The 27,935-nt window shown below is 43.3% G+C and overlaps 2 protein-coding genes across 7 annotated transcripts in view; one reads left to right on the forward strand and one right to left on the reverse strand.

Annotated features, from left to right (window-relative positions):
• RASGEF1A (RasGEF domain family member 1A) overlaps positions 1–27,935 on the reverse strand; it is a 224,869-nt gene that overhangs the window by 9,127 nt on the left and 187,807 nt on the right. For all 6 annotated transcript variants that reach the window (XM_079975711.1, XM_079975708.1, XM_079975712.1 and 3 more), the window contains exons 3-8: positions 18,630–18,758; positions 11,679–11,816; positions 7,304–7,525; positions 5,954–6,028; positions 3,607–3,699; positions 754–856 (exon numbers count right to left, since the gene is read on the reverse strand). In XM_079975711.1, coding sequence (XP_079831837.1) covers positions 754–856; positions 3,607–3,699; positions 5,954–6,028; positions 7,304–7,525; positions 11,679–11,816; positions 18,630–18,758 — 760 coding nt within the window. The remainder of the gene's footprint in view (positions 1–753; positions 857–3,606; positions 3,700–5,953; positions 6,029–7,303; positions 7,526–11,678; positions 11,817–18,629; positions 18,759–27,935) is intronic.
• LOC307215928 (uncharacterized protein) overlaps positions 2,213–27,935 on the forward strand; it is a 231,283-nt gene continuing 205,560 nt past the window's right edge. Inside the window, exon 1 of the mRNA XM_079975762.1 lies at positions 2,213–2,324. Coding sequence (XP_079831888.1) covers positions 2,259–2,324 — 66 coding nt within the window. The 5' untranslated portion in view covers positions 2,213–2,258. The remainder of the gene's footprint in view (positions 2,325–27,935) is intronic.

Raw genomic sequence — 27,935 nt, forward strand, 5'->3', positions numbered from 1 at the left:
GTGTCCCCACAGCCTACATCTATGTGTGTTTCCTCTTAGGTGACAATGCCAGTTTTGAGTCTAGGACAGGAATTCTTCTTAGCTCAATCCCAATTAAGATGGCTGTTGCGTACCTTAAACATGTTTTAACACAGGATGGAGGGAAATTTTGCTATTGAGAAAACAATTCTGTGTCCACTTTTGGTCACTTTTGTTACATCTGTGCCAAAGGTTTGAAGCTGGGAGAAGTTTGCATTTTCAGGATTTGGATAATCTCTGATTATCCCCCCCCCCCTAAAAAAAAATAATGTCCTTTTATGTAATCAGGACAATTCACACATTAGGCATACAGTACACCTAAAATATTCTAAGTGTGCACTAGATTATGTAGACAAGAAGAGGCACACTTGTCTTTTGCAAACATGCACTGACTCACTCTCACCAGGGAGCCAGGATTGGTTGTACCTCTCCGTCAAATATGCTTTGAGCATCAAACTCTGATTTGCCACTCTGCAACGCATGAAAAGGTCGTGTGTGGCTTGTCTCTTTGGCAAGCGCAGACTACTTTTACCTGTCTTTCCCCTGTCTCTTCTTTTGATCTCCCACCACTTACCAGTTAATTATTTGGAGAGTCTCACTTGGTAATATCTTTGATGCCCATTTGTCATCCAGAGTGCAGCACTCTCAGCGGGACGCTGCATCTACTCAAACACCATCATTCTACTGACGCTGTCACACACATTGCCCACAGGTGCCTTGCGGAAGAGTACTCACAGATAATGGCCATCATGGAATTAAAGTTTCCAATGTTGAAGCACTCTCTTGCCACATCAATGAAAAATTCCACTATTCTTGTCCTCTGCTTTTTCTTCACAACCTGAAATTTTAAATGCAAACCTTGAATGGGAGAAGTGGGGTAGCATTTACTCAATGGAGGCATGGCATCCCGCAAGCAAACAACATTTGTTTTTAAAGGCTTTGAGGAAGAGCATTTCAGTGGAAAAGGTGTTGATGCTCCTATCCTGATTTGAGTCACCTCCCCCCCCCCCTTTTAGAATAAGCCTTTGTGATAGTGATCTAAAATCCCTGTTTTGTTTAAAGAGCCATTATCTTTGGAAGATCATGAAAACTTTGTATGTCCATGGATGCTGGAATCCTGTAGCCTTATGTAAGGAAGAAACTAGGCGTTGGGGAAATTTTGTCAAGCAAAGAAAGAATGGTTTTAGTGACTGGAATACCAAATACATTTAAAACATTCTGTCCTCAAATGTAGAAAATAGGAAATATTCTATCCAGGGGAGGTGTTCTTCTGTAGGGTGGAAGCAGGGGGTTTGCTTCACTATAGCACTGAGGATTTATAATCCAGCTTTTTTAAACGTTACTGTTGATAAGATATCCTGAGGTAAAGCACTAAGCTCACTTCAAATCTGCAGGGAAATGAGACTAAGCAACAGCATTTGCACAATTATTAAGGCAGAGCAAGAAAACAGCCTCAGACAAGGCAGTGAAAAATTGCCGGCCCCTCACTCTCGCTCACCTCATTATTGGCTGCTAGTCCTGATGCTACCACCTAGCAAAGTGAACATGTCTGCCACCCCATGCACCTTCTTCTCCTTCACTGCCCAGAGTGAGGCATTTTTCCAGGAGAGTCCTGGTGCCACCGCTGCAATTTGCCACAGTGGGAAAAAAAATATGCACTTAAATATCCCCCTGAAAACAAAGGGTTTTAAAATTCTTAGCTTTGTCCAAATGACTGCCCCATGTTGTTGTTTTTTTAAACACATTTGCTTCCCACATGACGTGTTGCTGAGTTGCATTTTTGCCTATGCTGTTTGTAATTAGCTTCTGAGAATTAATGGGTTTGGTACAATTATCAGTCACTGTTCACTAGCCTTGTTGATAGTGGATCAATGCTTGCTTTGTGCATTATTTTTTCAAGTTTTGTTTCTGAGGGCTAACAAACGTTATTTCTTTTTCTTAAAGGCAGAATCACATGTAGAGAGAGGCTATACTAGAACCTTTCTCCCAGCGTGCAAGATTTTACATGCAGAAAATTAACTGACATGGTGGAGCATCCAAAAATGTCATTGCCTACCTGCAAGCTAAAGTGATATAATTCAGGAAGGACACTACCCCATGATTCTGCCACATGACTCTAAGAATTTTGGAAAAATGCACTCCAAAAATTATCACTGTAAGTTTTTCACTACCATATTGATTTCATACATCTGGAAGATGAGGTTTTGGGATACATTTCCATCTTCCGGTCAGACTCTGACATGTTACGAATCCTATGTGCGGTTGGTGTCCACCTGTTTGTGTACAGAGAAGACACTTCTGTTGAGGTAAGCCTACATATCCTCTATATTGGGTTTTCCCAAACTCTAAAAAAGCTGTTCAGCTCTCAGTCACTAATGGTTGTTCTAAGTACCTCTAGATACTTTCATGTCACAGGCACACAATTCTCTCTTCCTTTTTATTATATGGAGTTTGAGAAAGAGGCACATGCTGTATGTTTTAGTTTGGCACTGTAAGCAGCTCAAGCGAAGCTTGCATCTTGGAAGCCACAAAGATTATTGCATCTCCACACCTACACACTGTACATTCTAAAGTGAAGATGTACTGTTTGTTACAAGGCATGATGTAAAAGGTAAAAAGCTAAAGGTAAAGGACCCCTGTACGGTTAAGTCCAGTCAAAGGTGACTATGGGGTTGCAGCGCTCATCTCGCTTTCAGGCTGAGGAAGCCAGCGTTTTCCCACAGACAGCTTTCTGGGTCATGTGGCCAGCAGGACTAAACAACTTCTGGCGCAGCGGAACACTGTGACAGAAGCCTGAGTGCACGGAAACACCGTTTACCTCCCCCCCACAGCGGTACCTATTTATCTACTTGCACTGGCATGCTTTCAAACTGCTAGGTTGGCAGAAGCTGGGACAGAGCAACGGGAGCTCACCCCGCCGCAGGGATTCGAACCGCCGACCTTCTGATTGGCAAGCCCAAGAGGCTCAGTGGTTTAGACAAGGCATGATGTGTGTTCATATGACCAAACCCATTCCTGTTCCCTCGCTGTGGTCCAGTTCATACATTTCCAGAGCAACATGGTTGCTGTTTCCCACAGCCCCCATCCCATAAAGTTCCAGAAATATATGACACACTGAATTGTGTTGGAGGTGAAAGTCACAGGGGACTTTGCAGTGCCACATCTGCTAGAACTCAAGGGGAAGTACAGTGATGAAGTAGCCTCCTGGGATATCACTACATTCTACAGTATTAGCGTCGCATGGGATGGAGCCAGGTGAAGCAGCAGTAATGCTGCTTGGGGAATGTATGAATTGGGCTTTTGCTACGCAGCATGAGTCAAATCAGAATAGGACGAGAACGGGTGCAAAAAATACAAATGGAAGCTGACTTCAAGTGTCAACAAATATTCTGTAAAGGATTGCATTTTTGCATGGGCGGGTGCATTCACATGCATCCTGAGCCAGAGGGGATGTTACTTGGTGGGAGGTGGCTAAGATACACAGAGTTTCAGCCAAGGCAGTTTGAAATGAGTTGGGTCAAAAGCTGAGAGTGAAGGAAGAGTAGCTTGTCGGTTCACAGGCGGCGCATTTCCCTTGTCAGTACTTGCCTTACAAATCTCCGTCGCCACCAACATGCTGAGGCAATTAAACCAGTTGTCGTACGCCTCCAGAGTGTAAGTCTTAGTAACGTCGCCTCGGCACTGCAAAAGAAAGGTTGTAAATTATGCCTGTATGAAGCGCTTGCAAAAAAATGGTTGTTTCCAGTGATACCCATGCATCTCCACACAAGTGACTTCAGCTTGCATGCTTTAAAGACAGACACACTCTCCAGGCTGTGATTCAATGGTGACGTGGGGCAAGTGAACTCCCCCATCCCATGTGGTATCCTCCTTACTAGATAAGTGCCCTCTGTTATCGGGGAAATGTTATGTCCCAAGTTCTGTCAGATGCAAAAGTATTCCCCGTTTGAGACATTTCCAGCAATCAAGTGCCCCACATGGGCAATTCCCCCTCACCTCACAGGATTACAGCCTATGTGAGGTCGGGGAGCAGGGCTGAAGTCTCTGGCTCTGCCTCCTATGTCACTTCCTTGTCACCTGGTCTGTGCACCTCTCACATATTGCAAGGGTAACTTCTTCAGGGGATGGGACTGCTGTAAATGTTGGATATGTAATGATGGTGCCAGGTGAGACTCCCCAGGGAGAACATTCCACAAGTGGGCAGCCACACTGTACAAATGTGAGATGCACAGTCTGGGCAATGACAACACCCCCTAAGGAAGGGGTGAGGCCATGGAAGGGGAACACCCCAAATACGGCCAATTGTTTTGGCTATAAGTGCACCATTAAAAGTAAGAATTTTGGTTCTCTTTTATATCATTCTGAATTTTTGATCTGGACTGCTGTCTGGGAAACCACTTAGAGCATTCAGAGAGAAAGGGGTGTATATTTCTCGTGCTTTTCCTCCTGGGGTGTTTGTGAAAATAGTAAGGATTTGCATATTGTCTTCAATAAGTGTTTAGGAATGAAAAGTGTGTGTGGGGGGGAGGGAATACACACTATCCAAAAACCCATTTTGTCATATTTAAGAGATGACTGCATGTTCAGTAACATTATATGCTAGTAGAGAACAATAGCTAAGGTGGGCGTACTCAACTCACTGTATGTAACTGAGAAACTTCAAATTGCTTTTAAACTTGAAGGAAGGTTGAAAAAAAAATAACAACATATGACACTTTTCTACCTGGGGACTTTAAGGAAAGAGGCTCAAAATAATAAGTACTGGTGTGAATTATGATATTTAATCTTTTCTTGTTGTTGTGTCTAGACAGATCCCAGTCTTGTACAATATCCCTGCAGACTTCCTTGACCTCTGAATTCCATAATTGCTAACTTGCAGAAAAGAACTGCTATATAAGGTGCTCTTTACATGTTCTCCCAGCTGTGTAGGTGGCAGCTCACAAATAGGGATCTCTCTCCCTCCTACCCGAATAAAATCCACAGGGCACCTAAGAGACAAAGGGGATGGGGGCAGCGATAGGGGCTATTGTCTTATCCAGCAATTTGTTTATCCTCAATGCTTAATTCTCATAAAGCATGAACAAAAAAGAAGGCCTCCTTCATCTGTCATGCTATATGTATGCACAATATATTAAAATGTACTGAAAGCCTCAGCTAGCGAAGAAATCAGTGCAGTCAGCTTATTGAACAGGAGCTGTCCTATTAGAGCAGAGCTAGCCATATGGTCCTTACAGATGATATTGGACTTCAGCTCTCATAATCCCTGAATATTTACCAAGCTTGCTCGAGTTGAGAGTTCAGCAACATCTGAATGGCACCACATTGGCTATCCTTTCTTGATTCTTCCACATCCAAGTGCAGCTTGGTTGTTTGACAGTTCAAGAAACTAGCTAAATACTGCGGGTGATAATTTTCCTATTTCTTTACATTCAATTCTCGGGTGTAGAAAAACTTGGTATGTGCCATAGGAACTGGGTGTCAACTTAAATGTGGCAGATTGGGCAGCTATTGATGGAATGTCTACACCAGTTGTTGTGTACCAAAACTCACATCAGCTCCAGTCACCACAGGGCTGTGATTGATGGGAGTTGTGGTCCAAAATATCTAGAGGGCACCTGCTTGGCAAAGGGTGGCCTGCGCTATGGATTTAGTCTGGTGTAACAGTCATCTGCTTTCTTTAGGAAATCCTGGAAACTGTAGTTCTGGGCGGGAGATAGTAGCCTAGTGATTTCTGGCCAAGGATCTTAATCCTAACCCATACTGTGCCCTTACCAAGCTACAATGCTCAAGATTCTTTGGGGGAAACTATAACACTTAAACTGTTACAGAAACAAGATAAGTTTGCCTTTGATTTTAAACACCTTTATAAGCCATGCACACAATGTTAACTGTAGCTCTGTTTCAAATTGCCACTGCGTTCACACTTTGTACGCACCTTGTGATTATCCAGGGAGTCCACGTGGCTGACTATTTGCATGAGGTCCTCGGGGTAAATGTTGCTCACCCTCTCCTAGATACAGCAAGATAGCAAAGGCCGTCAATTTTGCAAGCACACATATGAGGAACAGAGAGCTGTGACAGCCAGCCAGCCCTGTTGGGCCAGATCTTAATTGACATCTGTTTAACAGAATAGGCTTTGGGTCCTGTAAAAGACACACCTTGTGCTGCTTCACAGAGTCGCACACATACTTAAGAGTTTGCTTTCTCTCTCGCTACCCCTTTCTTTGTCTAGATTTTTCAGTACTGCCTGACCAGATTCTAGTTGTGCCTAAGGCTGTGAATATCCATTTAAAGCACACTACTTGCCCTCCAAAGACCCCAGGATCTATAGTTTGCCCCTCACAGAACTACAATTCCCAGCACATTTAAATGACTGTTCTCAGGATTCCTTTTGGGGGACCACAAGCTTTAAATGCATTGTGCGTATGCAGTGTAAGTTGGTGCTCATGGAAAGTGTAGGAAGGAATTTTTGAAATGCATCAGCTTGGATTGCTTGTTGCTAACCAGGAGATTCTGTAAGGGCGTAGAGCAGTGAGAAGACATGTGGCAGAGTGTCTTCCCACCCTGCTGCTCCATTGGTCCTTTCTCCACCCTTTTTTCCTTCTCTGCTGTAGCAAGCAGATTCTAGCTGCCCAGCACAGCAGAGAGGAGTGATGGGTGGGCAAAATAACCATTAATGTAGTGGGTCAGGTGGTTTCACAGCTGCATATTCACCAGCAGAGCTTCCAGGTTAATATTTGGCATCCCTTACTCCAGGTCAGGGAACCAGGGGACAGTAATGCAGATATGTGCTTGGACCTTTAAGATAGGTGGTCCTTGGGAAAGATTTCTGCTTTCATTTGTCTCTCCTAGGCTCTGGGTGTGTTAGCCTTGCTCTGAGATGACATTTGAAACCAGTCCTGGTAGCATGTATGGATGGGTTGAGCGGCTGAAGGACTCATTAGAACGATTTAGAAGACAGTGAGCTTTTGACGTTGATTGTGACTCCTCTTCCCCCTCCCTTTCCCTCCTTGAGATATTCCAAGTCAGGAATTGATAATGCAATGAATCTCCTAAAAGAGGTTGCAGGAGTGAGAAAGTGATCAGTCGCAAGTGGTCTTTTCTCTCTCCAGCTCAAGTGAGTTCATTGTCTCTGTAACTGCCAGGCTGCCTTCTTCCTTCGGTCTCTCTTATACCTAGAAGCCACTTTTCCCAAACCTTCAAGCTGTAGCTCAGAGCTTGGCTGGAGAACAGCTTGCCCTGGCCCTGCTAAACCTTCAAGTAGATGGAAGATAAAGGAACTCACCAGCTCAATGTGTGTGAGTTGCTGCGCAAGGACGAGTGGGTCACAGCAAACACTCAGTATGTCCTTCTGTGACGACTGAGGCTTTGTTTTAAGGATTGTGCCTTTGTCAGTCACGGGTTGGCGGAACTTCTCTCTGATCTCCTGGTACTGATTGCGTGCCGCAAGAGTCATCAGTAGATTCTGCGTCATCTGGCTGATGATCTTCTTCACAGTTCCATTTTCCTAATCAATAAAACAGACTGATGTTAATTATTCCTGGCAGAGGAAATTCTAGATTGTCTCTCTGTTAATCAGAATTACGCTGGAAAGATTTCTGACTGGGATACTAGAATTCAGCATCAAGTAAGTTCATGTGCTGAATAAGCCCTCAGGAGGATTGGAGAGCTTCTTGCAGATGAATTGTATCATCATTCCGATTTGTGTAGGATTGCCAGGTGATTTGAGATACCAGCCAAAACAGGGAGGATGCTAAGTACTTAAATGACTTGAGTCAACAATGCCCCTGAATGGAAGCTACAACTGCCAATCCATTCTAGTCATATAGAACTACTAGAACAGCTTACAGTTTGTACACTTAGGCAGCTAGCCAGCCAGCAATTAGTTAGCCTAGGATAGCTCAGTTGGGTAGAGTGTGGTGCTGATAATGCCAAGGTTGCAGGTTTAATCCCTACATGGGACAGCTGCATATTCCTGCACTGAAAGGAGTTGGACTACATGAGCCTGAGGATTCTAACTATACAACTCTATGATTCTAGTTCAGTTAACAGTTGGACGGGTTTGTTTCAAATCACATGGGATGTAACAATCAAGGAAAGAGCCAGCTCAGTGACTCCTAGCCCAAAGCACAGTTCAACATCAGCTCCAACATCAGGAATGCAGGAGAATATGAGGGGAAGTGAGTATATTAAGATGCCCCACCTTTCCTTGATAGAGGCATCTAGTCAAGAATATTCAGGCTGCTTTCCATGTTATCTGTGTAATGTATAGCCTTGCTAAAGTCCTGCGGAAGAGGAACAATAACCTCTCACCTTAGAAACAAGCTCTATAAGCAGGGACAACATTGCTACAACTGACAGAGTCTGCATAAACTCTCTTTGCTGACGTTGGTGTTAATTTGGCTTGTTGCTCAATTGTGACCTCAAGCACATGGCCATGAACCTTGATAAATGTTGTCATCTTGCTTGCATAGGCATGCAGGCTGCTTGATCTTCCTTTAGTATTCCTTACTGCGCCGAGATTTTAAAGAACTGCCTACGCAATACACTTGGGCCCTGCTCATGTCTGAAATCCTTGGTATGTCTTGCATCTTTGTTTACTCAGGCAGCAAAAGCAGCTTTTCTGTGTCATCCTTGAGTCTCCACGGCAAGCGACATTCCCAATGTCAGCATGTTTATTTTATGGCTGTTACCTGACTGCTACGTTACCACTGCATATATATATAAGCACAAAAGTCTGACAAGTAGAACCATGTCCCTAGGATGCCCTAGACATCAGAAACATTGGCTGAGAGAGTTGCCTTGGCTAGACTAATGTGTGACTAAACCTACAGCAGAGGTTAATCTCACTGGGCCTCCTCGCAGAGTGTCACATGTGTGATGTCACGCGCATGCAAAGAGCCGCCTCCCCAATGTCGGGCAGAGCTTGGCGCCTCTGGCATGCACCAACTCCCCCTTTGTTTCCACAGATACTTCAGATATTGCATTTTGGGGATATATTGACAAGAGTGAGTGAGCAATCTTCATAAAGATCAGATTTTTCAAATGGTGATTTGATGTTCCCACATTGTTACCACTTAAATGTGAAGGATTGCACATGGCTCTCAATTGAAAAGACATATGTCTAGATCAGGCTTATATCCTAGGTACACTTAAAGGTAAAGGTAAAGGGACCCCTGACCATTAGGTCCAGTCGTGGCCGACTCTGGGGTTGCAGCGCTCAGCTCACTTTATTGGCCGATGGAGCCGGCGTACAGCTTCCGGTGGCCAGCATGACTAAGCCGCTTCTGGCGAACCAGAGCAGAGCAAGGAAACGCCATTTACCTTCCTATTTATCTACTTGCACTTTGACGTGCTTTCGAACTGCTAGGTTGGCAGGAGCTGGGACCGAGCAAAGGGAGCTCACCCCATCGTGGGGATTCAAACCGCCGACCTTCTGATCGGCAAGTCCTAGGCTCTGTGATTTAACCCACAGCGCCACCCGCGTCCCTCTGCTAGGTAGACTTACCTGGTTGTAAATCACACTGAAGCCAGTGGGGCTTACTTCTGAGTAGACATGTACAGAAATTGTACATCACAAGCAGGTGGCCTTATAGCATTTTATTGTTCTTTTGCATAGGTATGCAAACACATATACACCACTCTCCCTGTCCCCATTTTATTGGCTCACATGCTATTGTTGATCTTGTTGGATATTTGTAGGCATATTTTACAGCCTGAGAAGCATAGACCTTTACCAAGGTGAATTATTTTTGCAACTTATTATTCTTGATTCAGGTATAGCCTCGCTGATGAATGGGAGACAAGGAGGAGACAGGAGTGTTTCCTCCAATTTTGAAAATGACCCAGATAATGAAAACTGAACATAAAACAAAATATAATTGTTTTCCTTTAGTGTGAGATTGTACGAGTGTTTATGCGCACACCGTTTAAAAACCCAGCACATAGCCTTAATCATTTCCTCTTGCCTTCAGGTTGTGACAGCTTAATAAAATGCAGGTAAACAACATTGCTGACATCCTGAAACTTGTCATGCTACTCTTGACAACACCTTTAATATCAAAGCATCACCTCCAATCATCATGCATTGCTGTCAAAGTTGTTGAGCCACTCTAGTCTTTTTGGCCATTAACATTTTAAACAGACACATGCCTGTCACTCTTAAACCTCTGGGGCCAATCTCAAATATATATTTGGAACAGTCATTTCAAAAAGACCGCATTCTTCTCGCTCTACCCTTTATAGTACTTAGGCAACATGCCTAACCAGACATAGACTCAGGAAGCAAATACCACTGAACTCAGCTAGACTTTGGAGTAAACAACTTTAGGATTATGCTGCAAAGATCTAGTTAGAGCCTTTTATCCCCCTCCTCCCTGTGTGTTTTCAGAATCTATTTGATTTATCAACATAAAATAAGGTGCAACAGGCAGTTTTAATCACAAGGCCATGTGTGAATTTTGTACCTTAGCACCACTTGGTAGGCTGTGCCTTGATGCACAGACAATTTATATAGAATCAGAACTGTAGAGTTGGAAGGGACCCCAAGGGTCATCTAGTCCAACCCTCTGCAAGGCAGGAAACTCAGCTAAAGCATCCATGACAGATGGCTGCCAACCTGCCTGAAAAGCCCTTTCTAATTTTACAGTGAGATATGGAAATTCTAATGGAATATGTTGACATCACACCAGCAGTAAGAAAAAATAATAGGCCAGTTGCCTTACAGGAATATGATGAACATCCAAGCACTATCCAAGTGGAGCCTGCAATAAAATGTTGCAGTGTACCCTCCCTCCCTAGAAGGAGTGCTTCTGTTCAGGGTTCTAGGCAGCTGTTCCTTCCAGACATGACATTCCACTCTCTTCCAACTGTTGTTTTTCTATTCCAATTGATTCTTAGTGTCCTTGGCTACTGAGTGCACTCAGTTTTCATTTAGCTGTATTTTCTGGTGTAGCAGAGGGATGCCCACTTAGGCTTGTTTTTGTTTTAATTTAAAAAAACCACAACATTTTGCTCTTCTGCAAACCTGAGGGCTTCCCTAAGCAGCGGCGGAGCTAGTCACTCGGGAACCCGGAGCGGTGCATATGCCGTGCACCGGGGGTGGGTTGATTCACCTGGGGGGCCGATTGGCGAAGCGGTGATCCACTCAAGTGCGGCAATGATCAGCTGGGGGGATTTTGTTACCCCCCCCTGGAATGACACGTGGGGCGGGCTTCCCCCACCGCCCCACGCCAACTGATACCTCCCTCTCCCCCAACCCCAGTGGCCTTTCTGGGTTCATGTCTTCAGTGCTCACCACTTGAGATTAGGGGGACGAAGTGAAACACAGATATGGTGGTTTGGGCTCTCTCATTGCTAGGATTACACTAAGACTTGGTCCCATATGGGGGTTGCAATGGTAGCAAGTACTGTGAGTTACTCAATAGTGTTGATGTGGTCAGCTAAACATAACATGTGAGGAGTAAGAGGTCCCTGAAAAGTCAGAAAGGGTCAAATCCTCTGCTCCTGTTAATACCATTTAGGCAAGTCATTGTCAGCAGTTGTGATGCCTCAACGCATCTAGCAAATATTTGCAACCTGTCAAGACAAATTATAGGTTGGGATGGGTGGCGGTGGTGTCTGTTCCACCTGCATGTGTGTGTATTCATTTCCCCCCTTACCTCATCACACTGTGTGATCCTGTGAGCAATTTCCTTCAGCTCTTTCATAGATTTTTCATCCTGGAAGTCATAGGGGAAGGTTTCAGTCCATTCTTTCAGGAGCTGAATGATCTTGGCAGCAAAGGACTTAAGCTTTGCCTAGGAAAGAATGAAGAGTGGTTAATCAACGAGCCAAGGAGACTTTCCTTGACGGTGACTTCTGGGTAACCAGATGGCACCCCAAGTGCCAAATCTTTGAATCATTAACAGTGGCATATGAAAACAAAAGGAAAAATAAGTTGTGTTAGGCTAAAGTCTCAGCTGGTCTTACAAATCCCTTTCTGTCTTTCTTCCAAATAGAGAGTATTAAAAAGAAAGCAGGTGTGTCTAATGCTTAGCTCAGCATCCTCAAGGCTTTGCATCAGTGTGGTGTGTAGTTGGGGGGGGGGCAGCTTGGTTCTTTCAGCTGTCTCAAGTGCATACACAACAGCCATAAAAGAAAGGAAAAATTAAGGGATACCTTTGATGCAAAGTTTTAGCGGCTTGCTCTACGGCTTGAAAGCACATTTTGTCAGAAAGCTCTGTCTCCGGCTTCTTCCATACAGACAATGCATCCCTTGGGTTTATTTTGTTTTAGACATTAGCCAGTCAAAGTTAAGCATGTTGATTTAAGCGTATGCTTAGCTTCCTCGTTAAAAACAACAGGAAGCGAAAGCGCTTTTAACTGTGGCTGGATTGTGGCATTTATTTATGCATCCCGCAGCGCTGCGTGTCCTCATAGCAGCTTACAAAATATCAACATAAAAATAAATGTGGTTTCATGCCAATTTGATGCATGATATTTAAAATGCATAGAAAACCGCCCCAAAAACACACACAGACAAGCAGGCATGGTGAAGGAAAGGCACCGTCTTCTCTGGCAGCTCAAAAGCTGTTTGTTTTTTTAAAAAACCAAAACAAAAGAAGGTTTTGCCAGGTGGGTTTCTCAGGGAGAGTTACAACGAGAAAGCACTCCAGGTTTGCAAAGATTGCCCTAAGCAGAGCTGCTTCTGAATATCATAATGAATATGAAGGAATAAAGTGCTGAGGTGCTTCTTCAGATACTGAGGGCCCAGGGCTTTTGGGGCTCTGAAAATCAAAACCAGCACTTAGAACAAGCTTGCAAAGTGGGAAGGGACAGAGGTCAGTGGCAGAACATATTTGTGACATGTAAAAGATCTTGGATTCAACCTGGTATCTCCAGGTAGGGCTTATGAAAGACTTCTGCCTAACACCTTTGATTGCTGCTGCCAGTTACTGAGCTGTATAGACCATCGGTCTAACTCGTTCCTAAATCCAATGTAAATATTTAAGATAGGTGGTGATTCCTGCAGCAAATGGCCATTGGGCACCTTGAATTGGACCAAGTGTCATTTCCAGCACTTCCCAAAATCCAGTGCATTTACTATACAGTGGTACCTCGGATTAAGTACTTAATTCATTCAAGAGGTCCGTTCCTAACCTGAAACTGTTCTTAACCTGAAGCACCACTTTAGCTAATGGGGCCTCCTGCTGCCGCCGCACCACTGGAGCACGATTTCTGTTCTTATCCTGAAGCAAAGTTTTTAACCTGAAGCACTATTTCTGGGTTAGCAGAGTCTGTAACCTGAAGCGTATTTAACCTGAGGTACCACTGTACAAGGAACATGCACATCTTTCTACGTTGTAATCAGGTGTTATGAGGCAAGATCATTCTTCTAGTTTCATTACATATTGGTTGGAGTCTAGCATCAGCAAATTCCAATGGAGCATTTTTTGGAGGGAGATGGAAATTTAGATTTCCTTCATTACTGAGTCATTTGAGCTTCATCCAGGCTTTGGAGGGTGGGGACTTCCTAAATACTCCTTGGTCCCAGGGCATCTTATTCATTTCTCCTAATAGCTCTGTTGTTGTACCTTTTATTCACCCTGCTTGGGTATATTAGCCAATGACATTTAATTAAAGTTCTCAGCGAGAGAAAATGATTTAAGTTTTGCTGTGAGAAGGAGCAGAAATAATGCTCTCAGCAAAGTTTGGGGGAGCAACCATTTCCTTTGTTTGTCATTCTAGCCAGTTGCTTTAAGTTTCTCCCCACCCACGGCCACTTCAAGCAAGCAAGGGAAGGGTTATTCCTTCCGTGATTTCCACCCTTGCCTGGGAATTTACAGAGCTCTAGGGGATGTCAAGCAGACAGGTTCCCTTTTCGGAGAAAGAAGAAAATGCCTTGCGATTGCTTAACATAAAGAACGTGATCCTTAGGCTCCAGTATTTCAGGCTTTGGTTTTTTTTGTTCTTTGTTTTAAGAAAAATAACCCAGCAGCTCTTTATTGATTCTTAACAACTCACCAAAGACAGTCTGCTGGAGACTTAGTCACTTGCTTGCGATATTAATGTCTAACCAGATTACATAGGAATTCTAGAAAAGGGTTGTTTAAGAACTGCAAGGAATAACTGTTCTACCACCCAGCAGATGCAGGCCCTAGGGCAGAAACTGGAAACTGGCAGTTCCTGGGCTAGACTCTGTGTTTTAACATTTGTCCCCAAGGTTAACAAGGAAAGAGTGATGTGTGGAAGGAGAAACAGAGGACTTAAGCAGCAGTCTCTGAAGGGTTGGTAGCAGGATAATGGCCAATCACCCTCTCTGCCTACTTCTAAAATTCCAAAGACCAAGTTCACATGTGAATATATATCCTTTAATTTCACTGTGCTTGATTACTGTGCACTTGATGATGGAAAGAAAACTAGAACTGAGCCAAAATTTCTCAGAATACACATTTTTCTAAGAAAATGATCAAGATATTTCTCTCCCCCCCGCAAAGAAGTCCATTTTGCAAAATTCTCTGCCATTTATCATGTTGACCACCATTTCCCTCTCCAACCACCCTTGAGCAGTGCTGGGCTTTGGGTGGGAGGCAAATTGATGGCCAAGCTGCCAGCACAGTTGCTGCATCTGCAGCATCAGCAACAAAAAATATTTGGGGGGAAGCGACAAAGAAGCTGTGCTAATGATGAGCCACGCCTACAAGGAATAGTTGGAGAACTCCTCCTCCTGAAAGAAATCTGGAGAAATGGTTCCCCCAATTCCTCTCCCCACAAAAAGGGTGAAGAAATTCAAGATACAACCAGGGAGAAGAGTCGGCGGAAGAAGATTGGAAGAAGTTCAGAGACTACTTGCAGAAATATTGTAAAATTAATGAATGTTAGGATGATGTTGGACAGAAATTAAGTGGTTTCCAGCTGTAATGCTTAAGAGATATGAAAAATAAGGTTCAGAAATAAGTATAAACCAATGGTGAGGATTTGTTGAACTAACAATTTGAATTGGAATACAAGAAAGGGAGGTATGAGGAGGTCTGGAAAATAAGTTAAAAGAAAATAAGTAATGGAAATTCTGTGTGTTTTTAACTGTTTTTATTTTTGTATTTTTGTTATTTTTTCTTTTTATTTTACATTGTATTATTTTTTGAAAACTTTAATAAATATTCTATATTAAAAAAAAAAGAAATTCAAGATACAGTGAAGCGTTTAGGGAAGGGGAACATGTGGACTTCCAGACATTGCTGGACTCTCATCTCCCATCATCTCCAACCAGCAGGGCCCATAATGGCCAGGGGTGGTGGCAGCTGTAGATGGGATCTGAAAGGTCACAGGCTCCCCCCCCACACCTTTTAGGCAATTAGTTCTTCTGGGAAAGTATCAGTCCTCCCCATCCCTAGTTGAGATGCTTGTTAGTTTCACAATAAATCAGTGTTTCCCAAACTTTGGGTCTCCAGCTGTTTTTGGACTACAACTCCCATCATCCCTAGCCAGCAGGACCACAGTGGTCAGTGATGATGGGAATTGTAGTTTATAAACAGCTGGAGACCCAAGTTTGAGAAACACTGCAATAAATCAAACTGAGCTGTTCAAAGAGAAGAGAGTGGGTAATAATAATAATAATAATAATAATAATAATAATAATAATAATAATATTTTTGCTATATTTCACACATACCCAGTGGAAAATTTGGGCAGTGGAAACAGCCCTCCTTTGCTTTACTGGCGGTGGGGGAGGGCAGTGTTGACAGCTATCATGCATGCAGGTCCTAAATAGTTCTACCTTTTCAGCAATTTTCTGGATTCTAGCTACAAATTACATTCTGGCAGTTCCCTAAGGAGGGCAATATCTGATTCCCCCCCCCCTTTCCCTATTATATAGCCTTGTAAAGTTAACTTGCTACTTTTTGGCAGGGTTAACAGCCCTCTGACATATTTATGAAAACGTGGTATTTTAAAACACCGAGACCCTCTCTCTTGTCAAATAAAGCAGCAAAAGCCTCCCAAGTGGATCTGAGCAGGGCTAAAGTTTGTGTTTAATCTGTCAGCTTGTGTCTTGGAACATTTTCTGTGAGATTTTGCTAGTGGCTGGTGATGTCATTAATAAAGGAATGATAAGTATAAGCACATAACCACAAAGCCTGGCTTCTTGCCAGGGTTTCTGCTCACACGCCACCCAACCGGTATTTGATTTAATAGTTTGTTTATCCAGGTACCTTATCACAGGGCATCAGAGCTCTGTTTGTGTGTTTCATCTATTTTGCACAGTAGTAAGCTTTGACTGGCAGCACTAATACTTTTCAGAACTCACGATTCCTTAGCAGATCATGGACAAAATTAAAACAAGAACTGTTCTGCTGAAGAAAGCTCAACAGACGCAATAAACAATGCAGTCTCCTCCAACATTTGAGAAGAGGAAACCAGAATCTTGATACATAACCATTTCCTCTTACTATGTAAGAGTTAATGTCTCTGGAATATGAAAGGGTGACACAAGAAAGACTTCAAATACTGTCCTGAAAATAAATATTTGCAAGCTTTTGAAAGGACAGAGGAGATAGGACTCCTAGAGTCTAGACTCCAGTGCATCACTCTTCTATCCTTAGCCATTCTCTTCTGTTGGAGATGCCCAGAAGCATGGAGAAAGCAAGGGACTGATTCATTATACATGGTTTAATGAGGATCAGCCCCAATGTATATGTATGCTGGGCTTGTTAAAGCAACTTATTTGTTTAGGGACAGTGGTGCCCAATGGGCTTGGTGAGGGGCGGGGCAGGACAGTGAATGGTAAGTGGAACCGGGAGTTATAATAATCAATGCTAGTTCATAGAATCAGAGAATTGTAGAGTTGGAAGGGACCGCGAGGGTTCATGTAGTCTAACCCACTGCAATACGGGAATATTCTGACCAATGTGGGGCTCGAAACCACGAGCCTGAGAGTAAGAGTCTCATGCTCTACTGACTGAGCTGTCCCAGTCTAGCAACTCTCCCAACCCCCCGTCCATTTTTCTAACAGGTCCCACTCCTGATCTTAAGCAACAGACTGACATAAGATAAATTAATGGCTGTTGCTAGGTATAAATTGCAGTGTGTTTCCTACATGTGTAGCATTAGAATCATAGAATCATAGAATCATAGAGTTGGAAGAGACCACAAGGGCCATCGAGTCCAACCCCCTGCCAAGCAGGAAACACCATCAAAGCACTCCTGACATATGGTTGTCAAGCCTCTGCTTAAAGACCTCCAAAGAAGGAGACTCCACCACACTCCTTGGCAGCAAATTCCACTGTCAAACAGCTCTTACTGTCAGGAAGTTCTTCCTAATGTTTAGGTGGAATCTTCTTTCTTGTAGTTTGGAATCATTGCTCCGTGTCCGCTTCTCTGGAGCAGCAGAAAACAACCTTTCTCCCTCCTCTATGTGACATCCTTTTATATATTTGAACATGGCTATCATATCACCCCTTAACCTCCTCTTCTCCAGGCTAAACATGCCCAGCTCCCTTAGCCGTTCCTCATAAGGCATCGTTTCCAGGCATTTGACCATTTTGGTTGCCCTCCTCTGGACACGTTCCAGTTTGTCAGTGTCCTTCTTGAACTGTGGTGCCCAGAACTGGACACAGTACTCCAGGTGAGGTCTGACCAAAGCAGAATACAGTGGCACTATTACTTCCCTTGATCTAGATGCTATACTCCTATTGATGCAGCCCAGAATTGCATTGGCTTTTTTAGCTGCCGCGTCACACTGTTGGCTCATGTCAAGTTTGTGGTCAACCAAGACTCCTAGATCCTTTTCACATGTACTGCTCTCAAGCCAGGTGTCACCCATCTTGTATTTGTGCCTCTCATTTTTTTTTGCCCAAGTGCAATACTTTACATTTCTCCCTGTTAAAATTCATCTTGTTTGTTTTGGCCCAGTTCTCTAATCTGTCAAGGTCGTTTTGAAGTGTGATCCTGTCCTCTGGGGTGTTAGCCGCCCCTCCCAGTTTGGTGTCATCTGCAAATTTGATCAGGATGCCCTTGAGTCCATCATCCAAGTCATTGATAAAGATGTTGAATAAGACCGGGCCCAAGACAGAACCCTGTGGCACCCCATTCATTAGCATGCCCAGAATCTATTGCCTGAGAATGCTGCAGTCATAGGCACCTTGCACGTGAGGCTGTCTCTGTAAAGTCTCACACAGATAATGTTTTGTTGGTTTTAACCTTTGACTCAGATGATGCCTAGGTACTTTCAGTAATGGCTGCTAAGGTGAAATTTACAGGTGTTTGTCTCAAAGAAGACTCACACAGCCGTGCTTATCACGATGTAAATGCAATTACCCTGGCAGCATTGCTGTGCAAAACAGCCAACGCGGTTGCTCAGCGCACGAAAACAGCTATGAGATTCAGTTCTCCTACCCACAGCAAGAACACTGTGCCAGTTCCAGTAAGTACAACTGGCAGTAAAGTTCGTATTACTGAGTATATACAGCACGTGCAAAAACAAACAGGTTAGCAAAAGGGTACAGCTGGTGACTAGGAGATTGTATCTGTTAGTTGGAAGAACCTGTTTGACAAGAGGATGTAGAGATTTCAGGGAGAGAAGAAGAAAAAATACATTGCTTCTAAACCAGTGAAAAGCTTTGTATTTCACATACCTTGTCTGCGTCGACTCCAGTCTCCAGTTGCTGCTTCTGTTTAAGGCAGATTTGCCCCACTTTAGCTAGGAGTTCATGGGGGTGAATGAAGACTCGGGAACTCAGTAGGAAGGTAAAGATATATGTCCTCTGTGTTGGAAAGACAAGGAAAAGAATTAAAAAAGGGAATGTGAATGTCTTCTTCTCAGGGTTAGAATCTAATCATCAGATAACTGGTATCATTTTGACAACCAGCAGCCAAAATAGACTAAGCTTTTGAGTTTCATACTAACATATAACTGTGTTCTCAGAAATTCATACCAGCAGATCTTAACCACAGTTTACTTGGAAGTAAGGCCTGCACCACGTATTTACATACGCAGATAACTACATTTTTCTACAGATGGTGTGATTTTTCTTGGTTGCAGGCCATGTAAGATTTGAGTCCTGGTCTGGGCAAAAGGCGATATATAAATAATGATGATGATAATAACAACAACTACAAGGTGTTCAAAGCAGGTACAATGATTGCACAGTAGTAGTGGCACTGCCGTAACCTGTGTGTTTCATTAGACCCTCCTGCATGCTTGGCCCCTTCTGTATGTGTTCATTGTACACATTTTTAATGCCTGAGGAGGCCTGCAAATGTAAATAATTTTCTGCTTCTGTCTGTAGTGTGAGATCACTCCACTTCATGCAACAAGTAGGAACCATGCATGTGTGAACCAAGCTTGATGTAATTAAGACAAAACTTCCAGCTTAGAGTTGCAGTCTTTGTTCTGTGTAATAAATTGTGTTTACAGTTCCCTCTTAGTCTGCACAGAGTTAGAGTAAGGAGTATGGACTTCCTTCTAAGAGGAATATGGATCTTTGTTCCTGGAATCGTTGTGAAAATGTTAAGAATCAATGGCAACTTAATTCTAAGCAGGCATAGGATTCCCAGAGTAATCCCTTCCCCCACAAGTAACTTACCATGTAGTTAGTACCAATGCAGTTTAACCTGGTCTACTCAGAAGTCCTATTGAATTCAGTGGGGTTTATAAATGGGCTTAGAATTGCAGACTTAGGCTGGAAGGATCTGGCGTACACCATCAAATCTGAATTTAATCTGAACATTTCATCGTACAGACAACATAGCACAGCTTGCCAACAGTACAGTAGATAGACATGTATAATTTGTGAGCAATCTCTACCAAATTGCCTAGTACTGTGTACCAGTACGATTGCTTGACAAGGTCAAATACTCTCCATTCTCCAGACCCCTCAACCTCTATGCTTCCCTTGACTCTCCATCTGTCAGTGAAGAAGGATTTCTCTCTCTCCCTGCTTGTCCTATGGTCGAAGCCACAAGACCACCAAGGGATATTTTATTTTTACTGACTGTGATTCATTCTCTCAAAGTTGTTGTAGTGCCAGAAAGCAGAAGATAACTGAATTTATTGTGCAAAGACTTTAATATAATTATTGTATGCAAGAGGTTTCTGTTTTCATATTTTTGCCTTTGGACTGCAGTGGGAAAATCCTAGCTGTCCAAGAAAAATATGCTTGAAAATACATGGTGTGGCAGGCAGTAGATCATGTCTTAACTGCCTTGCCTCAGCATCAGCTTATCTTCTTGTTTGAGACGTAATATCTAAGGTAGGGTTGCCATACATCCGGGCAGTGAAGTAGCTGAAAGCTCAACAACTTTTGTGTCCAGATTTTCACCTTTTTAAATATGGCAACCTTATCTAAGACCCCTTACAGATGACTTGCTTATTCAGAATTCATCCTCATTTGTTTGTGAAGAGGTTAGCTGACTTCGCATCAAACAAGTTTTATCCCACACTTTCCAATATTTATTTTCCCATCATTCTCCTTACTGCAAAAGTCCAATCTTTGTGGAAAGCAGTTTTGTCACACAAAATCTCCATACCAGCTTTAACTGTACAACCTGAATGTGCCAGTATGCTATTGAATACCACCTGAAAACAGCAGCCATTTGGAAGTGCCCTGTCAATTAAATCACTAGAGACAATGTGCATGAGTCTGATAATACGCAAATAAATCCTGTAGGGGTTTTTGTGTTTTTTTTCCTTCAAGGCTACGGCGGTCAAGCCAACTATTTGGGTGGTGGCTGCAGGATCCATGATTCATACAAGTCTGCATTTGTGATTAGGCCACAGTCTTTGAAGATAGTTAAGGTATGAGATAGGTTTTAGGTTATGCTATGCTTCTAATAGGTTGTGTTATATTCTGGATTATGTATGTTTTGATAGATTATGTCTGAATAGGATGAGAGTGTTGGAGATACGTGCAAATGTGTATGTGAATCCGGTCTTGGGTGTTTGATTTTCGTTGTTGTGTATACTGTGTATATACGGACAATGACAATAAATTTATCTAATCTAATCTAATCTAATCTAATGTTGAAATGTTCCCTTTGAAAATCCTACATATTTTATGTATCAGCCCACAGTGTGTACCAGTCACATAGTGTATTTTTCTCCCACCTCTTTTAACAGCAGCTGAGTACTAGAACAGAAGTAGATGAATCTCCTTAAATCTGCAGAACAGAATATAACGCTTTTCTTCCCCTCTCTCCATCTTATTGCCAGAGATGAGCAGCTAACATTCGCAAAATATATGACCATTTATTTTTATAGAAAACCCCATCATACATTACATTTTAATGCCAGCTGAGTGAATCCATCATGTTAATGCAGAACTTATGATCTATGGAAGAATTACTAAGATCTTAAACTCGCTTGAGGACAGATGAATTATCAATAGCTGGGGCAACATATGTTCAGAGGTCTGGAACTCATCACAGTAGAAGGGAGTGGAGCACGAAGGAAGCATGACTGATAGAACATTAAAATGAGGTTGGAGAAGGCTATGTGCACTGGGTTTCATGATGCTCAGAATGCCTGTTTAGTTTGGGAGACAAACGACCTATGTCCAGTTATGCTATGACTTTAACCTTAAAAAAAAAAACCAGACTGCTGTAGTTCCCCACCCCCTTGATTTAGGCCTAGTTCATATATGCCCTTACAGCTTCTATGTGGCCAGGAACCCACAAATGTTCCCAAGTGGAAGCAGAAGTGGTATGGGATATAATCACATCATCTTGCTTCTCTAAATGTTCTCTGCAGATGTTCCCACTTCTGTGTGGGATTCTGCCATTTAGAGAGGGTAAGTGTGGGCTGTTGCCTCTCTCACATGTGTATTTCAGCTCACATGATTGCTCCTTAGGAACATTTTTATCTTAAGTGCTTCACTACAGTCATTGCTGTTTTCTGATGCTTGTTGCTGACTTGTGGGGGGGGGATGTTTCTATAATATTTGGAAATCTTAATTTTATGTTTGAAGTGATGGCTCAGGACCGCAATACTCTGCGTCCATCATCTGAGGCCCTTCCACGTGTGGTCTGGAGGGTGGCAACATGAGAATGGGCCTTCTCTGTAATGGCTCCCCATTTGTGGAATGCTCTTCCCAGGGAGGTTCGCCTGGCTCCTTCATTATATATTTTTAGGTGCCAGGTGAAAATGTTCCCCTTCAACTAGGCCTTTGGCTGATTAATATTCTACAGCCATTTAAATGTGTCTGTGGGAAGGGGGAGTTATTGTCTTGTTTTGTTTTCACTTATTTACTTGTTTTTATCATGTATTTTATTCTGTGAATCGTCCTGAGATCTTATGATATAAATAATAATAATAATAAAGAAATGTCATTGATTTCCTTTGCTGATATTTGAGAACCACCTGTAAAATGGAGCTAAGCTTGTTAAGCAAGTTTGGTATCTTTTTTTTGGGGGGGGGGAATAGCAGCTGACATCTGTTTCTTTGGTGGAAGGTTATCAATTCATTCTTGTTATTTAATGCACAGTTTCAAGTTCTGATAAGTCAAAAACCTTTGACCAAAGCAGGAAAAAAGACTCATTCTCCAATCTGTCTGCTCACACAAAGATAGCCAAGCTTGCTGTGACAAATTATTGACTCAGCTGACAGTGACAGGACAAGAGGGTACAGTTGTGTGTTTGCAAGTGATAAACGCTTCACACATTTTCCTGTTCCCCTGTTCTCCTTCTTTTGCCGGCAAGCTGTACTAAGTGAAGGACTGGATGTAATATACAAAGAAGATGGCCCTGCAGTTTGAATTGTGTCCCCCAAGCTTCTAGTTCAAGTGAACACCTACCCTGACATTACAACGAGCATTCCCCCCACCTCACTTTATATCATTGCTTGGTGGGACAAAAACACACACACATTGCAATGATTTCAGGACACAATGTAAATTGAAGCAAACATTACAGAACATGAACTTGAACATAGCACCCCCATGTTGAGTTCTTGTTCCATGTTCTCTGAACAGAGTGGCCAGAGATCAAGGATGAGGCAGCTAAAAGTCCAGCAACATCAAAGAGGGCCAGATGTTCCCTGTTTCTCTTGTATGCAGTAGATTTACTTTCTCTGTGATGGCATAGGATTCCAACAAGAATTTATCAGAGATGGTATCTGTGTTATGGTTGTCATTGGTAAAACATTAGGTTGGAACGCACACCAAGTTAGTCAAACTTAGTTCCCACTGAAACCAATGGGCCTCGCATCTTGTCTAATCTGTTCCAGTGAGGCCTAGGTTCAACTAACAGTCTGGAACCAACCCATAGTCCGTAATTGCCTTTGAGGGAGATGCTGGGGGTGCTTATTTAAAACGTTGTTACTCGTGTACATATATGTTGACTGGAGTTCCTTGCCTTTCATCCCTCTGTCTTCCAGCCTGCTCCTGGGCACGTGCAACTTAAACCCAAACTGAGTATTTCACAAGAATATTGTGAGCAGTTTTCTGACTTTTAACGCAAAACTGAAGAGCAGCTGTGTGAGCAGAGAAAAAGCTGGGGCAGGGGTACTTAATCCTTTCTCCTCTGCTGCTGGTTGCTTAGAAATAACCTCCAGGGACTGTTTTACTTTCTGCAGAGGAAAAGATGTGGGGACTCCATATATCTCGCCCAGGGAGCAAGACAACAACTTGGTGTGGGACTGATTTTGAGCAGGAAAGGTTAAGCTGCCCCCTCTTCAGCTCACAACTGCAGCTTCCAAAGCTGCTTCTCCGTAAACAGCAACAAACGATCAGGAGGCTGTTTATATCTCCCATGTTTTGCCCTTGAAACCCTGAGGTGGAGCTGGGAAGAGCTTGGGCAGATGCATTTTGATTCTAGAGCACATGTTTGCAACCACACATACATGGGCCTCAGTTATTTCCACTCCCATCTCCTGTCTCCAAACCAACATATTATGATACTGAAAGATCAACATCTTTCCTCTTGCTGCTATTATGCAATGAGCACAACCAGTTTCGCTGAGCGATTAAACATTCTCACGTTTGTTTGTTTTTAAGAGGAAATTGTTGTAGTTGGTTAGCTATAGAGTGGCTGGGAAACTCAGCCAGATGGGCGGGGTATAAACAATAAATTATTATTATTATATCCTGCTTCTGAAGCCAGGGCAAGACAGGCAGGCTGCTGCGGAGTTAATGGATGCAGCATTGTGATGGAAAGTCTTCAGCAAAATCTGAGTGGGGGAAAAGAGCCTTAGGCTCTTCCTTGATCTGCAAATAAGGGTGCTGCAAGACTGTTCCTCGTTTCCATCTCTCAAACGTTGGAGGGAATGAAAGGGAAAATGGACAGGGTGGCTATAGTCCTTCATGGTAGCGTGCCAACTGCCTGCTGCTTTGTGCCACCTCCATTCCAACTCTTGAAGTTGGGAAGAACTGAAAGAGGTTTATCCTGGAAAACTGAATAAATTCCCCCTGCACTCTACTGGAGAAAACTGGTAACAGTGGTGTTGGCGTATGTCATGCAGAAGTTTTTGCTACATGTGTCAGTGCAAAGAATCTGACATGTAAGCAGCTCTGCCCTGTCAGTGACCCTTCTTCCAACAAGCTAGGCCACATTCTTCTGAGGACAGCATGTTATAATTCAGTCCCCTGCACTAATTCTAGTTTGGGACTCTATTCTGAACAGTCTGCATAAAGCAGGAAATTGCTGTCTAAAGCTGAGATAACTCCAGTCCGAATGCTGGCTTTTCAAAGGCTGTGGGATGGGAGCCATGAATAACAAAGGCTGTCAATACAGACAGGGCCACCAATTTCTCCATTTATCACAATCAAGAAGGTTGTCTAAGGCATCAGACTCCCAGGTTCACTAGGGAACCATGAAAATATTTTAATACCTTTACATTTTAAAACTTTGCTTATATTATTAGCCATCGTGTTTGCAGAGAAAGTTCAAATTGTGTGTGGGTTTTTTAATTTATTTTTTACACTGTACATTCAGAAGACATAAATCCCAAACAAACACAACCCATATTACTAGGTTTGGAAGGAATATTTCATTCTAAGAAATGCAGGGGGTTTCTGTTGATATAAAAGACTCCTTCTTGCAGAGAGTTACCTTCCACAAGTTGTTAGGTGAGAAAAATGGTCAAAGCGGCTACGCTGTTCTAATATACTTCCACCTGCTGCTCTCCTGCCATATGTTTGCACTGTTTTCTTCATAATGCCGCAAGAGATCTTGCACATCTGGGAGAATGATTCTAGCCTAACCTTTGCTTCTACAGGTTAGTGTCTAATGTGCAGTGTATGTGTATGTGTGTTGTGGGAGAAACCATTCAAACATACTCCGTCCCTTATTATCACCTGCAGTCTAAAATAGCACAAGTCTAGTCTAGTAACAATTTTTCAGCCTCAATTACTGTTTGTGTAGGCCAGAGGTTTCACTGTCTCTGGGAGTGGTTCTGCATTTGAGACCAACGTGTTTTGTTTCTCATGGACAAAAGGTTTGCAAAACAAGAAACTACAGAGGCCTATGTGGCATTTCCCCAGTGTTCAGAAGATGGGGAAATACCTGGGGAAAACCAGGACTAAACACTTCCGCAGGGGGGGGGGGGACAGCCTCCATGCAAATAGTCACAAGTTTATGAGCCAGAATGTTGGGTTAGATACGAGAAACTTGGGTTCCAATTCCCATTTGGCTCTGAAACTTGTGGGGTTGTGCAGGGGCAAGTCCAATATCCTTAGCGAAACCTTCCTGGCACTGTTGTTGTGAAGCAGAAATTCCGCACTGAGCTCCTTGAAAGAAAGTCAATTATACCAAATATAAATTGGGTGCAATCTGTTCTTGGAGTTGCGCCTGCTCAGAATGCTTGGTAGGGAGCAATGCCTGGAAAGCACCCCAAAATTCAATGTCTTTTCCTAAATGTGTTAACTTCCAATGTGCAGAGAGGCTTTTATGTGGGGAATACTTTACAGCTGAGCCCTCCCACACACAGTCTGGAGTGAGACACTTCTCTGAAAAGGTTGGCACACGCAGCGTCCCTAACGTTTTGAATAGGTTTCCATATGTTAAAAGGAAACCAGGGAAACCGTTTAAGACACTGAGGGGTGGGTGGGTCTAGCTTTCACAACATCTTTGATTGCATTTCATGTGGGAGTGTGTCCAAACCTGTGCCTACCTGACCCCAATCTCATATACTGCTGTGTGTAGGCAGGCAACCGTGTCTGGGAAGGTGATTTGAGACGTTCTGTACTAGAGCCCTGTAAAATAAGAAAATCAGCCCACTTGCAATCCCGGTAACAGCTTTTAAATGTCTACAGTGAGGTGGCCCCAAATACACTATCACTTATTATGCCAGTGCTGCAGGCAGACATGCTGGAAGTTTGGGTAATTAGGGTGTGGGACGGTACTTTGCCCTTAGATAATCCAGTATTCCTTTACAGGGGGGTTAGGCAACTGGGGGCCCAAACCAGCATCTGAATCCCCCAGTCTGCACCCAACAGAAGCCCTGATCCCAAAGACCTCCCCCCACACCCTTGTTAAAATGTGTTTACAGGAGAAGAGGTACTCAGGAGTGGCAGATGCTTCACCCACGAAATACCACTGGGTGAAGCAGCCATCGTGCTCTGGCTCTCATACTGGTCCAGCGTGATGTATTGATACATCAGCCAAGCCTAGAGTGGACACTGCAAACTAGGAACATGCACCAGATTTGGTTAAATCCCAGTGGGCAGAGGGCTCAGTCCTGCTGGCTGCGGGGGTCTCCTTCACCAGTATGTTCCCTGCGGGGAATGTGCTGGCAAGCAACATCCCAAGAGGCTTGCAGTGGGGTCAGAGGGAGAGGGGGCAGACAAAGTGCCTCCTTTCTCCCTTGCCCCCTTTTGGTTAGGGTTTAAAACTTGAACAAAACATTAGGGCTTTCTCCCCCACCCCACAACTGTTTTTGGGGCCCAGATCCATTTCAGAATGGAGGCGTGTGTGCCCAGCCCTACTGCCAACTCCATTTTTGTGAGAGTGGTTCAGGAGTGAACAATTTGTTCTGGATGGAGTCTGCGCACAGTGAGTTGGAGGGAAGCAGCTGATAAGCTTATTTTAGTGGCCTGTGATTAATGCAATTTGAATGTCATTTTTTAAAAACACTGCAAAATGCATATTACAGCAAGAGAACACTTAACGTACTGCATTCCTCTGCGTGTGCTTTCCTTAAAAAGGACAGACTCGAGCCAGCTCTTGAGTAATGATGTATGAACTTAGAAAGGGTGAGAGCTGAAAAACAAGTTGGATTCTCTTCTAAAAACAACCTACACTGATTTGATTCTTAGGATGGGAAAAAATGAGGGAAGCGAGCAAGTTTGCAAGTAAATTTGCAGCTGAAAGTCCCCCCTGCCCCCGCTCAAAACTGCTTATGTTGCCTCAAGAAGCAGTTTCCTTTTTAAATAGATTCATAGACTTCTAGAAAGAGGACTGAAACGAAAGTTGGATCCAGATGACCTGTTCATTATTGAGCATTCATCCTGATTTGTTTGCACAAGGTTTGCAGTCATGTTAGACATTGGCTGTTTATGGAGCATTTATTCTGATTTGTTTGTGAAGAGGTTAAGCAAAGCAAATCTTATTCCAACTTTCCAGTGCTTCTTGCCACTTTCCTTATCATTAAAATCCAATCGGTGGGGTGGGGTGGGGTCAGAGGTTTGTTGCACAGGAGCCCCAAGTCAACATTAATAGTGTAACCTGAATCCCACCCAAATATGGCAACAGTGTTGAAGCACGCTAAATGAGGCTTTACAAAGGTTGCAGGTCTCAGGCAGTTAGGCAGAATTGTTGTCTCGTATGAAAAGCCAAAAAAAACCCCATGCATGCATGCAGAAATGCTGAAAGTCAGAGAGATAGCTCAACTTCCCCACCCTGCCCCGCCAAAAAGGCTTGTTTTCTATGTGTGGGGAGTTTTACACAGATGAGACCATTCCAAACATTCACCAACCACTGACAACTATCAGTGTCAACCAAAACATCAT

Source organism: Podarcis cretensis (genome assembly GCF_951804945.1).
Source record: "Podarcis cretensis genome assembly, chromosome: 5".
In the NCBI taxonomy this organism is placed as follows: domain Eukaryota; kingdom Metazoa; phylum Chordata; class Lepidosauria; order Squamata; family Lacertidae; genus Podarcis; species Podarcis cretensis.